This window comes from Tachysurus vachellii, chromosome 10 (genome assembly GCF_030014155.1).
Source record: "Tachysurus vachellii isolate PV-2020 chromosome 10, HZAU_Pvac_v1, whole genome shotgun sequence".
NCBI lineage: Eukaryota > Metazoa > Chordata > Actinopteri > Siluriformes > Bagridae > Tachysurus > Tachysurus vachellii.
In genome coordinates, this window is record NC_083469.1 from 14,524,544 (window position 1) to 14,539,137 (window position 14,594).

Sequence of the window (14,594 nt, forward strand, 5' to 3'; positions counted from 1 at the left end):
TTTTAAATTTCTTAAAAGATACTGAGAGTTATGGGACAAAAAATGAAGTGGTAGACCCGAAAAGATTTCACGTGCATTGAGCCTTAGGATCAGACGAGCTGTCTGTGAAGACACAGGCTGATCCTCGACCCAAATTAAGACTATTTCTGATGCTGACTGCAGCCCAATAACCATAAGATGGCATCTGCAAGAGAAGGGCTTAAAGAACAAACAACGTCTTCGAAATCCACCTCTCCACCCACACCACAAACCTGCCCTTTTGGAATTTTGCAAGGGAGCACCAAACATGGGACATTGAAAGATGGTAGAAAGTTTTATGAGAAAAACAAATTCCTGGATGGTCCTGATGGCTTCCAACGATACTGGCATGACAAGGAGATCCCACTGGAGATGCTTTCTACCCGGCACAGTGGAGAAGGCTCCATCATGATCTGGGGTTCCTTCAATGGGAAAATACAGCTCAAACAACAGCTGGCTATGTGCACATGTTGCAGTCTGCATCCCTCTTCACTGAGGACCCTCGTCTGTGTGGTAATGACTGGGTCTATCAACAGGACAACGCTGCAATTTACAACACCCGCCTGACGAAGGACTTCTTCCAGGCCAATAACGTTGCACTTCTGGACCATGGTGTGTGCTCCCCTGATCTAAATCCCCTTGAGAATGTTTGGGGATGGATGTCAAGGGAAGTTTACAAAAACAGACATCATTTCCAGACTGTGGATGCCCTTCATGAAGCCATCTTCACCACATGGAGGAACGTTCATACCAGCCTCCTGGGCACAATTGCATCAAGCATGCAGAAATTAGGGTTTGAAGTTATCAACAAGAACGGTAGGGCTTCGCTCTACCGAGTTCTTTTTTGACACTTTTAGTTCTGTTGTAAGTATTTTTGGGCTATAGTCTTAAACTTTTTATTACCTGATGAACAGCCTATTTAAGTTTTAATTCCAGTTTCAATAAATTGTCAATCTCTGTTTTTTTTTTTTTTTTATCTCTTTTTCTTCTTTTACATTTTGAAGCAGTTTTTACAACCTGGTTATAATCCACTTGTGTAAAATGCATACTGTATACTTGGAATGTTTACTCTGGTCTTAAGATTTTGTTCAGGAGTGTATCTCACAGCTCACATTTTTGTAAATATTTTATCATATCTTTACATGTGACAACATTGAAGAAATGACACTTTGCTACAATATAAAGTAGTGAGTGTACAGCATGTATAACAGTGTAAATTTGCTGTCCCCTCAAAATAACTCAACACACAGCCATTAATGTCTAAACCGTTGGCCACAAAAGTGAGTACATCCCTAAGTGAAAATGTCATATGTCATATATATATATATATATATATATATATTTATATATATATACCTTTTTATGGGATTGGAACCACAGGTGCATCTCAAAAAATATATTTTAGATTGATTTTAAATATGAACTTAAATATTTTAAGCCTTTTCTCTTTTAATTCTAAGATAATTATGGCTCACAATTCATGAATATCAAAAACCCAGCAATTGATAAATATTAGATTTCATAAAGATAATCAAATAAATGATTTATAATACAGACAAGTCAAACTTCTGAATAAAGTATGTTAATTTATGCACCAAATATTTGGTTGGAGCTCTTTTTGCACAAATTACTGCATCAATGCAGTGTGGCATGGAGAAGTTCAGCCTGTGGCACTGCTGAGGTGTAATGAAAGCCCAGGTTTCTTTGATAGCGCCCTTCAGCTCACCTTTCTCTTTACATCACTCTATAGGTTCCCTATAGGGTTCATTTCAGGTGAGTTTGCCGGCAAGTCATGTACAGTAATACCACGGTCAGCAAACTAGTTCTGAGTGGTTTTTACACTGCGTGCAGGGGCCAAGTCCTGCTCAAAAAGGCCATCTCCATAAAGCTGGTCAGCAGACGGAAGCATGAAATGGCAGATGGCTGCACTGACTTTGGACTTAATAAAACGCAGTGGACCAACACCAGCAGATGACATGGCACCCCAAATCATCAGTGACTGTGTACTCCTCGTACTGGACTTCAAGCAGCTTGGATTCTGTGCCTCTCCTCTTTCTCCAGAATCAGGGATGTTGATTTTCAAATGAAATGCAAAATTTATGTTTTGCATTTTTAAGACACTTCTGACATTGTCACTGGCTCAAGGAGTAGCTTGACACTAGTACTTCGACATTTGTAGACCAGTTATTGGACACGTCTGTATGTGGTGGCTCTCGATGCACTGAGTCCAGTCTCAGTCTATTCCTTCTGAAGCTCCCTTACCTTTTTGAATCGACTTCACCCGACATTCTTCTAAAGTCTATGGTCATCCCTGTTGCTTGTGCACCTTTTTCTACCACACTTTGCTCTTTCAGTCAACCTTCCATGAATATGCTTTGATACAGCACTCTGTGAACAGCCAGCCATTTAAGCAATGATCTTCTATGGCTTACCTTCCGTATGGAGGGCGTCAACATGTGTCTTCTGGACAACCAAGTCATGGTATTTATACCTAATAAAAAGTGATTTGTTTAAAGTGGAAATGAAATATTTAAAATATTAATCCCAAAACACATGATGCATCTTTGATTATTGGAACTAAGGGACTGCTATTCATGCGACAGTTATCAGCTAGAAGTCGGCTGTAAAGAAGTTGGCAGTGACAGAGACATTCACAAGCCTCCTCTACCACCATCATTTTATTCAATCTTTTAGATCTATTTCTTCAGACAGAAGTGGAATAAAATAATGAAATACTTACAAAATGAGAACAAAAATAAAACAATGAACCAACTGTTTTCACAGGTTTGATAAAACAGAGCCGGGCAAAAATAACAGACACTTCAAAAAATATTTGACTACCTCACTGCAAGCGATATTTAAAATCACAGGTCAAATGAGGAAGAGTTTGAAAACGCAGCTAGCTGACCCATCTCACCTGAATAACCCAACCACCAGCATTGTGCTTGTGCAATATAAAAGAAACATTTTTGTTTAAAAAAAAAAATAAAAATAAAAACAAGTGGCTGACAATGAAGTTCAATAGTGTTAGAATTCATCTTAAAAGTCCCTCTAAGCCCTAAAACATTCAGTAAGATATAGGAAGTGTGGGGGAATAAAATAAAAGTACAGTACTGTAGTACAAAATAAAAAGACAGAGCAAGAGTGAAAGCCATGGTAAATCCCCCGTCCCATCACTGAGACCAAATGATTGTAGCTGCAATGATTCATTATTTACAAATGAATACACATCCAAAACAGGATGCTATACATCACAACGATAAAAAATAAAATCAACATTCCATCCCTTCTCTCTGTCTTCATAGAATATGTAAAAGTTATGGTTTGAGCTCAATGTATAATTAATATATATATATATTTTTTTTTTCAATTTCTATAGATATATCTATATAATAAATGCCCATTTGCTGTATACACACAAAATCATTTCTTGTATCTAACCTGCACCTTTGGCAAGATATTAGACTTCTTTTGTTATATTTCAAAACTATTTAAAATATACTTAATGCATAAAAATAAAGATTTTGGCATTCTCTCGTTTCTTCATCTTCTGATTAGGAAGTTTTGGAAAACTTCCCAAATCTGGAAGCATAGTCCTTCTGTGATTGTGATGGGAGGAGCAGACGTTCATCCTGGTGGTTAGAGGAGACTGGGAGTGGGACTGTTGGGCACAGAGGCAGGACTGAGATAATATTCATGTATAATTGTACTGTGAGGATATAAATGTTAGTCTGTTTTTATTAAGGCCCAGAGGCAGAGTTGCCTCTTTACCCAAATGTATCTGAAGTAACGGATGCAACTTCACAAGAAACAGAATGAGCATCACTGAGCATCACCATATTGCCTCCAAACTGCCCTGAAGTCACTTCATCTCACACTCCTGTGTCTTCTGCCCAGCTCACAGTTAACACTACGGACATTCAGACACACAGCAAGGGAACAAGACAGAGAGATAGATATGGGGTTAATGTGGTGTGCATGTCAAAAGGGCTCCCTCACGTTCCATGTCCTCACCACCCTTCAGGCACCTCCTTCATGGGTTCATGCTAGTTTTGGTCTTTCACCAACACCTTAAGTATGTGTTTACAGTTGGATCTCGAAGGTCTTGTGAAGTTCGCTGGAAAAAGGGTTTGTAGGGGAGGGGTTGGTGCGTTGGCGTGAGCGGTTTTCTAGCGCTGCCCACTGAGCCTCAAAAGCATCAGCTTTTTGCTCTGCTGCCATAGGGGGTGCAGACCAGCTATCAGTGCCGTTTAATGTAGCGCTTCCGTTAGGGGGCTGAAATGCTGAAGGATTTGCCAGCAGGGGTGCAGGAGGTTTGCCAAAGGGTCCGCTAACTCCCCTGGGATCCAAATGTGGCAAAGGCGGAGTAGAAAACGGCGAAGACTGCAATTGTGTTTGGGGAATGGGCACAGGAACTGGTACTGGCTGGGTCTGCGTAGCAGAACCAAACACGTTGGCCACCATCTGAGAAGGTGTAATGCCCACTACTGTTACACTAGGCTGGACGTAGGGGAGCCCGTTGGACATTGGGTAAGAAGCTGGTGCCTGAGAATGGAAGGAAGGCTGGTGTGGAGGTAAGGTGGGCACTGCAGAGGGCATGGCAGGAATGAAGGCCACTGGGGCCACAGGGACAGGCATGGGTGTGGGGAAGGGCTGCTGAATGGGAGGAGTAGCTGTTCTGGCTACAGACGGCTGCACTCCTACAGACTTGGACACCTCTTCCAACCAGCGGTCTGCCTCGGATGGCGTACGCTTATGGGAGGCACTGACTGCTGCAAGTGGAGCTATTGCTGCAGGAGTAGGACTGGGCCAGTCACCTCCTAGAGGGCAAAGAAAAAACATTTTAATGGATCAGACTACAGAGATTCTTACAGGCAAGTACAACTGATACAGGAGAAAAGATTGGAAACACATAAAACTATCCTAAAATAAATAAATAAATAAAACGCATTATATATATATATATATATATATATATATATATATATATATATATATATATATATATATATATATATATATATATAATGTTGTTTTAAGGCTTGACTTAAGAAGAAGGAGGCATATTAATACACCAGTCATCAGGATGCTGGATAGAATAACTTTTCATTTTGTCATACTGTTTATAGATCGAGAGGTAACATAGGTAGGTATAGAGGTAGCACACTTGTAAACAACTTACTGCAGGATGGTAAGCAAGCCAGATATTAAATTCTCAAAGTACAAAACTACAACTCTCATATCTAAATGACTCTGGTGATGATGATTTTGTGTTGTGAGCACTCTTACCAGGATGTGCTGGACCTGGTGGTGCAGTGGGGACCTTGGCCCAGGGGTTAGTCTCTCTGGCAGGTAGAGGTGGTGGCAGAGTGGGAGGGATAATGACAGCAGTGGCAGAGGTAGTGATGACAGGAGGAGGTGGGAAGGTAGGGCCAGAGCCGTTCACTACAGCAACAGACACGGGAACTGAACCTATAGACAAACATGTGTAAGCAGCAAAACAGTTATCAAAGGAGCATTGTTAAAAAAACACTCTCATTGAATTGTGAGAGAACAGGAATATCTGTGGGTCTGACCTTGTGCAGCAGGGGACTGTGGGGAGGAGGCAGGTTTGGGCATGGGAACCAAGGAGAAGGGGTCCTCTGTGGGGCCACTGAATGCTGATGTGATCTGAGTGCACAGGGAGCTGATGCTATCTCCTTCACCTTCTACCTCTGCCACTGACATAACAAGACAACACAAACCTTAACAACTCCTTCAAAATCCTGGGAGAATGGAGCTTACTGTGCTTGCACTTTAACAAAAACACTCCAAATTTGTGTGTTCTTCAAATGGTATTATTACTACTTATGTGAATATAGGAATTCAATGTACTCCTGCACACCAGGTTATTATACGACTGTTTGGCGCATAGTAATGCCAACCTGGGTTTTTGATCGGGAAGTCGGATTTGCGCTGCATGGTGGAGGGCAAGTCATTCATGCGCAGAGACATCTGCCGTTTGAAAGGCGACGTCTTCTGGCTGAGAGCCGGGAAGCCGCGGAACGAGCCTTGGCGTGCTAGCACATCCACAGGGGCATGCCGGCGAGGGATTGCATGGGGATTGGGTTCCTGAGGTCCCAGTGTAGCCATGGGCTGAGGAGGGGATGACGAGGGAGACGAGACAGCAGCTGAGTTCGCTGTGCTACCTGCGTTTCCTCCGGCAGCCTCAGAGTCTGCAGGCAGAACAAGACATGGCTTAAACTCATGGACCATGGGAGGAGATTGTTGCACAGAAATAAATCCTAATTATATCAAACTTAATGCAGTGATTTTGTTACGTCTTTCATTAACACAAAAATTCATCCTGAAAAATTCTATGTTCATAATTAACATGCTATTCAACAGCATCTGAGACTTTTTGTTTTAAGAATGAGATTATAGCACAGTGTTTGCTTTGTGTTTCTTTCATGAACATGCTGGTTTATTTATATTTTGGTTAACAGGTTCCCACATTACCCACGAGCTGATGATTACCCATAAGCTGATGTTAAGAGAGCCATGGTTATCTGTTACTTATACTTCTTTTTAGAAATCACTAATGTTGGTACATTGAAAAAATACACATATCTCTAATAAACTTATGATAATGTTGTAAAAAGCATTCTAATCATATTGGAAGACCATGTAAAAAATGGACAACTAGTAAACTTGCATAGTGTCTCAAATTTTGTACTTATGTACTATTTTATACCTCTAATGCGTACGACCAGATTTCCTATTACTTAGTGTTAGAACCGCTCATGTAGCTTTGAGACCTAGTGAATGGTCTGCCTTGTGTTCTATTCTTATGGATTTTCAAAATGAAAAACTTTTGAATGTAAAGTTTTAATATGCGAAGCAGCGAATATTAACAATCATCAACACGGTGGAAAGTTTTTAAGAGCAACAGAGCTGACAGATTTTTAAGAAAACCCTGACAGATTTTTAACTAACATCTAATGATTGCTTTTTTTTTTAAAGAATTTAGATATACAAAAGATGCTCTGGGTCGTTTTAGTCACTTATTTTACACATACATATGATACATAACAACCTCAGAAATCCCGGTATTATAAGTCTAGATAGATTTGAATAAACTGTAAACGGTCAAAGCTTAAATTTGCAGATAATTATACAGTCTATTATGAAGACATTCCAGATCAGAAAAGCCCCTGGTTAAATTCCCCTTTGATTAGAAACCACTCTATTTTTGTCTCTCTATCTACCTTTCTTGGCATCTTGTAATTGCCGCATGACTTCCTCCCGCTCAGCCTGTTCTGTTGCTGTGGTAACACGGAAGGAGCCTTCCCGTGTAAACGTGGTGCGGTTGGCGTCGAAAGTGGCCGTGACCCCGCATTCCTTCTCTCGCTTCTGTTTTCGCTCCAGGCATGCTGCGAATGCACAGCCGACTGCATGGCTCAGTCGCTCACCCTGAAACACAGGTAACACTCAGGTCACGACAGTGTTTGTTTCCACAAACTCTGCTTTAGCTGCGTCAAATTCCCTTTCAATTAGATGATACACGATTATTTGATTTTTTTTTAACTTTTATATACAGACCTGAGATCCTCGCTGTTAATGGGCTTACTGGTGCAAAGCAAGTGTGACATGAACTTAGTTTAATTTGTAAATGCATCTTGATAACAGAAGGTCACTAAAACAAATTAAAATGATAAAGCAATGTTCTGAATCAAAAAATAGCATATCTGCTGTTTCCGTTGTCAAGTGCTGAGGTATAACACATTTTCCTGCTGTAAAGTCCTTTTACATTTATTTTCGAGACAGACTGTATTGCATACGTCATCAAACAATTACGCTTGGAGTAAGCTTATTTCCAATGCAACTTAATCTAGCTGTATGCTACATCACTTCTTTTAATGTGAAACTCGTTTTACAGGACATTTCTGATATACAGGTCAGGATATTGTCAATAATCAGGTTACTAAAATGTGTTTTATAGAATTATCCATTACAACAGCAAACTATTTATTCGTTCTCTTATGAATAAATGCGTATCTTCGATTACGCCCTTCCTATATTTTGATCAAATCTTAATCGTATAGTGTTGTCAACAATAGACTTTGCCACAAAGCAGCTTTACAGAAATCCAGAAGTAGATTTAGATTCCTAATGGACAAGCCAGAGAGCAAAGTGGACTGGAAAATCTCCAGGTGGAACAAAGTACCTGGTACTTGAGTATTGATCAGTGAAATGCAGCTGAATGGATTACAGGCTGCAGCATAAGGGAGCTGAATGCCCTACCTAGTGCCCTCACACAAAGGGACAGGGAACATTTGCACTAACACTTCTGTTGTCTTGTAAAGTCTGCAGACAAACATCTGCATTTTCAATAAAGATTAAAAGTACTAGCATACATGCCTCTTTGTTTAGGTATGTGGGCAGTCATTACAGATGGCTGAGGATTTAGTCTCACTTAGGTTTGGGTTAACATTCTTCTATTAAAAACAAACTTGCTGTATCAAATAAGATATCGAGCAGTATTTTAACTTACTAGTTCCTGTTCAGTCACCAAACAATAACTCTATCTGTAAAACTAGAATGAGGCTCTCTAGAGGATATGTGACACACAAGCCAAGCCAGGATATTGACAGTCCTGGGTTCAGGTTTGTTCAAGAGTTGTGGAAAGCCACGCTTTTCCGTGGAACAGGATTAGAGCAGAAAGGAACAGGACTGTGCCGATGTGGGCTGGATAATTCTCACGGCAAGAAAACATGGGTGGAAATTCAATAGTTCGTATAAGATCTTAGAAGTGATACTACTGGATTCTGTAAGAATCCAACTAGAGAAGTGTTTTTGATTTATTTTTAGCATTCTCTGGGAAAATGAGAGAACTCACTGAATCTTTGATGGCCATGAAGCAGTGGCAGATCCAGCGCCGAGTAGTACCATCTCTGCAGATATAAGAGAAGGCCCTTTCGAAGTTTCGGTCAGGAGCACAAAACGAAACTTTCTCTATTGTCTGGTCAAGGATCAGATCCTGGAAGGAAAACGGTGAAAATTCAGAAACACCTTTGTTAAAACAGTTCACTTTAACTTACATTATTGTACTTACTTTCTGTAATGCTTCACTACTGGCTCAGTCATTGGGGAATGACACTAAATCACACCACCAGGGGGCAGAATATAAACGCATCACATGCTTGGGTTTCTAAATGCTGATTTATAGCACGTACACTGTTTAAAACTAGTGTCAACTTAAACCGACTGCAGCTCAGAGTGTTTATATTAGGAATAGACCAGGAGAGCCTTAACTGGAATATGCATAACGCCTGAAAAAGCTTTGGTGAAATGTGTGAATAGTACAGGATGAGTCTGTGTGTCTTTCTGCTGTGTACGGAGTGTGGCGGATGTAAAGATTTGAGTCTTTAGTCCATAATTACCTTGGTCTTGTCATCAACGACCCTCAGGCCATCAGCAGATACCCACAACACAGCCCTGACCGCTTTCTTCCCTGCCTACAAGCAGTGAGAGGAAGAGAGGAGCACACAGTACAAAATAAGACAGATGCTTGAACAGATGATCAAGAAAAGTAGCCGCCCCCAAAACACCACACCAACCCCCCTCACTGTGTCCCTTCACAGTACTGTTCTTTAACACAAAAAAATGCTTCGTCCACCAAATAAATCCTGCAATGAAGAAACATCAGAGATGAGGGTTTGGGAGGAAAAAGAAGGTTGTGAGTCAGTGTGTTCTGTGCAAGAAGTCATGTGACAGAGGACAGAAATACAATAGACAGCAACACAATCACACAACCCAAATCATTACACACTGGACAGACCCAGGTGTTCACGGGAGTGAGGACAAAAGTGCCCTTAACCAATGCTCTGAGAGCACACACTCTCACACACACACACACACACACACACACACACACACACACACACACACACACACACACACACACACACACACACACACACACTTTGTCTTAATATTTTTCCTTTAATAGCTGTTCTACATAAATTAAAAGGAAATATTTTGGTTAGTATATGCACATAAATATGTATGTATATATAGATAGTCCTATTCTTGTGGAAACATTTGGACACACACACAGACACAGACACACACACACACACACTCCTTTACAGAGGAGGAGGACAGGTACCGATTTTTTCCTTTAGTTCCAGCAGCGATTAAAGAATGAACAAGTGTAAGAGTGGGGGGGAAGGAAAAGAAGAGAATAGCAAACACACATTTATAAGATAAACAATATTTACACACACACACACTCGCTTCCCACACAACGGAACTTACTTTGGTAAAGAAGCCCTTGAAGAACTTTCTGTCCTGGAATTGAAGATTTGGTAAAGGGAGGTTGGGGGATGGAGAGGACAAGGACAGTGTTACAGAAAGCCCTGTGTGTCCAGGTAACACAAGACTGTGCACACAGTGAGACAGTGGGATGGGGAGGAGGAATCGGAATGATTAGCGGAAGAGCGGCTGAAAGAAAGCGAGGGAGTAAAGTGACAAACCTCTAAACTAGTGAGCAAGGCCACAATCACACCACCTACGTCGTTCGGTGTCGGACTTTACGAGTAGATTCAGTTGAAGATATCACAGAGGTATTAGCATTGTTAATACTGTTATCATTAGATTAGTGACTGAACAGTAAAAACCATCACCAACACGGATGAGTACAATAATGGCTTCTTGAATGCATCACGATTTTGTCTTAACTACTGGGGAGGCCATGAAAAGACAAACCAGCTAGTAAATTTGTGCTCCATGATTTGAATCATTTGTGTAATTATCTAGAGAGAATGTGCATGCAGCATGTTCTGCTGGCTTCTCAGAGCAGTGTGCCTAAAATAAAATGAATTTCATTATTAAATTATAAAGTTAACACCTATGTTATACCTGATCCATACATGAAGTGGATTAATTAAGGAAAAAAGAAAAAAAAAAAAAAAAAAACTTGTGTATAAGCTCTAGAAATCAAGTCGAGATTTAACGTCACATTGAATCAGTATTGAATTGTGAGGTAAATCCTGCAATGCCTTGATGTCCACCGGCCCTGAGGTTCTGGCCAGTGAGATTAAAGGCAGAAGTGAGCACACGAATGAGCAAACAGCAGGAGAACTACATATGGCAAAATCCTACAGTTTAGTTCCATTGCACAAGGCTAGCAGACAGGAGGGACAAGAGACCAAAGATACTGTTCTTCAGTTTATGATGTAAATCTGCTGAATGGTCTCAGGGCTTCAGACTCTGTGTATGTAAAGGCTTACATGCTTTTAACCAGTGCTCTGGCAGTTAATATGAATCGGTATTAGCTAACCTGGTAAATGCTGACACCAGGCCTGTGGTTAAGAGCATGGTATGTCTAATGGAGAGAGGGGATTAAGGTTAGGTTAAGGAACCATTAGCCATACACACAGAGTGTGAGTGTGTGAGTCATGCAGGGTCAAGTCTCTCACACAACTACAGGAGAAAAGCTCATCATCATCATTGGGTTAAGGACATGAGGGATGTTAGAGACCGAGAGGATTCTTTGTGGGTCATTATGAACATAACCTGCTAAAAAAAATATGAGATGTTTATAATACATTCATCAAAACACATATGCAAGGGGGAAAGGGACATGACTATGAATGCTAATAAAAGCCATGGAAATGCCTCTGAAATGCTGACTGCTGAATCAGAGGGAGGAAGCTAGGGAAAGGTAGAACAGGATATAAAAAAGGCTAGGAGAAAATAGAAGAGAGTAGGAATTACTAATATTAAACTGACGGGTGTGTAGATCCGCTATCACACCATGAAGTCTAGGCAAAAACATGTGAATCCGCTGAATGAAGAGCCTTCATTTTCACTGAAAATGAAACACGTTCACATTATTTTTTTATAATGGTTCCTGAGTGCTGGCAGTTTGCTGGGTAAAGGAAGTGATGGTGCAGTTTGTAGTAGGAGGTGCAATGACAATCAGCAGGACAGGGCAGAACACATCAGCTGGCAGACTGCATGCCTTTGACGTCACTCCAGTTTCTATCTCCATCTTAAGTGTTGAGTCAGAGGGCAAAGAACATTTACTCTCGTTTTCACTCACGCGAGACTTACAAACGCTTCAGTGTTCTTCACGCACGCTGTTATTTTTGATGGTGACTAACCTTGCTAGTAACGAGGTAAAAACCCAGGAAGTTCGGCCAGTACGAGAAATACAAGATTGGAAATTCTTGTGTTGATTTGAATGGATGCCAACACATGAAACAGTACAACAATGAGCACATCCTACAACACGCTACGGTCTTGAGATTATTGATTTGAAACAAAGTAATGGAGCAAAAACAGAAAGGAATGTCCACAGATATAATGAGAAGTAGAAAAATCTGGAAACTGGAGTCTTTTATAAATGCTGTTGTGCATTTGCATTCTCGTGTCTTTGATATTAAAAAAAATTCTATCCACACTAATGTATGTGAAATTTGTTATACGTCACATTCTGTGCAAAGAAATCTGTAACATTACAGTAAACCTACTTCTATAAATAACCTGTGCTCAACTCCACACCCACATCCACGTGTATGACTGTTACATCTTTATCTAATTCTAAAGGTTAGCCCTTTTATACACTTCATTCCTGACACTAGCTCATAAGCCATGTTTCTTGGCCAAGGTTCATCAAAGAGGTCTGTATGCCAGCACATAAGAAAAAACAGGAGGACATCAATAAAGACGATTCTGTTTAAAGACTGAAAGGTTTCTGCGAAACGAGTGACTCCGCTCCAGTAAGAGGAAATCTCATTATAGTACACAGGGGTCAGACATTCCTTTTCCCCGCTTGGTCTTAACCTTTATAGATATTCTGCTAACATAAAACTATGGTACAGAGCAAAGGCAGATTGCAACATTACTTATACTAGAGCACATAATGAGAAGACACTTATAGCTGTCTAACTAAAAACAAAGATTTTTAAGTGACAATATGTATGTGTTAAGGGGACAATACACACACCATTCCCTTTATATTTAGCTCCTGTGTGACAGCTAAACTCAGCTGGTTCGTTCTGCATTACCTGCATAACTGAGACGGTTTAGTAGTATTCATTGTTATTTCTAATCAAAGAAAATATTTGAGAGAGAGAGAGAGAGAGAGAGAGAGAGCGAGAGAGAGCAAGCAGTGAGAGAAACGAGACCTTTCCTTTTTTTCCCTTTGATGCCAAAAAAAAAAAAATCAACATAAAACAATTACACAAAAATCTCTTGTTTTCTACAAACCCTTCTGAACAATCTAAGAAAGGAGGAAGTGAAAAAAGAGCAAGCTGTGATCCTACCCGGACCACAGTCAATATCCTCCTTCCTTCCTGACCATCTTCTAAACTATGCTATGGTGGTGGTGGTGGTGTGCAAATTCTTGTCAACAGAAAAATGGACAACACAGTGTGAGATATGACACGTCTTCCCCTTTACGTAGTTTACTGGGAAAAAACAGAAGAGGCTAGACAGCAGGAGGGCTGGGTGACGGGCTGGACAGAGACGGATATCTCGGAACAAGGTGGACGCTCAACCGGGGGTGTGGGTGGTGTAGGTGACCAGGTGCTGCACAGTGTGACCGTATGCTCTAAGGACCTGGACAGATTCAAGTCAAGTGAACGACACCGAGGTGCCTGATGGGTGGAAAGGAAAGGCGTGGGGATGGAGGAAGGAGAAACACACATAGTCTGGAAAAGAGCCGAGCAGCCGGATGTAAAGGAATGAAATGGTGCACGTCCTGGCTTCTGAGAAACAGGAAATAGAAAGCAGAGCTCTTAAGTAGACACCTACCGTTTTTAGCCTCTTCACTGCATCTTCACAGATATGCATGCCACGAGACTCTTCCACCTCCACATGGCCTAGATACTGCAAAGAGACAGGAAAAAGAAATCATTAGCTACATTTATAGCCTCAGCTCTTCCTGCACCTCTTAATAAATGTACACAAGTAGACCCTGTGCAGGAGGAAGTAATGCCACAGCACCCACTCTGGTGAAGATCTCCCACATGAGTCACTGTTCCTCACTCTCAAGTCTCTCAGGGCCACAAAGATCATGCAGGGAGTCACATGGTCATTGTGTGTAGTACTGAGAGGAAGTCCTAACCCTTCCCTTGATGAACACAGAAAGCCATGACCTCCTGCTCTCCACCCAGCTCGACAAGTCCTACAGCTATTCTCAGACAGTGAGATCATGCAGACGTATAGATGAAATAAAGTGGGAATCTCTGAGCATTTGGTTTCATTTAGTTAACTGATTCTTTGTACATACACAATTTTTGCCATAAAAAAAAAAAAAAAACACACCAGGATTTTTGTCCATCTCTTACAAATTGCATACCACATTTGACTGAATTTACATTTAAAAAAACAAAAGCACAAAAACAAGCTTTTTGATGTGGATGTTTATGATCAACTTGATCACTCCTTTTCCTCTGAAAACTCCAGATAAAGAGGTGATCTTCATCTCAGGATAAAAATAAACAAATATTTAATGAATTCTAATAATCTACATGAGTAGAAGAAAAAGAAAATGGATATTATTTAAAACAAAGAATGGTATAAAG

At 40.7% G+C, this 14,594-nt stretch overlaps 1 protein-coding gene across 2 annotated transcripts in view; it reads right to left on the reverse strand.

Moving 5' to 3' along the window:
- Window positions 1-2,668: 2,668 nt before the first annotated feature.
- numb (NUMB endocytic adaptor protein) overlaps window positions 2,669-14,594 on the reverse strand; it is a 40,684-nt gene continuing 28,758 nt past the window's right edge. The window contains exons 3-11 of one of the 2 annotated variants that reach the window (XM_060879732.1): window positions 13,822-13,896; window positions 10,318-10,350; window positions 9,441-9,515; window positions 8,897-9,037; window positions 7,266-7,470; window positions 5,943-6,233; window positions 5,595-5,738; window positions 5,308-5,490; window positions 2,669-4,838 (exon numbers count right to left, since the gene is read on the reverse strand). In XM_060879732.1, coding sequence (XP_060735715.1) covers window positions 4,102-4,838; window positions 5,308-5,490; window positions 5,595-5,738; window positions 5,943-6,233; window positions 7,266-7,470; window positions 8,897-9,037; window positions 9,441-9,515; window positions 10,318-10,350; window positions 13,822-13,896 — 1,884 coding nt within the window. In that variant the 3' untranslated portion in view covers window positions 2,669-4,101. The remainder of the gene's footprint in view (window positions 4,839-5,307; window positions 5,491-5,594; window positions 5,739-5,942; window positions 6,234-7,265; window positions 7,471-8,896; window positions 9,038-9,440; window positions 9,516-10,317; window positions 10,351-13,821; window positions 13,897-14,594) is intronic. The other variant, XM_060879733.1, reaches the window with a different exon arrangement.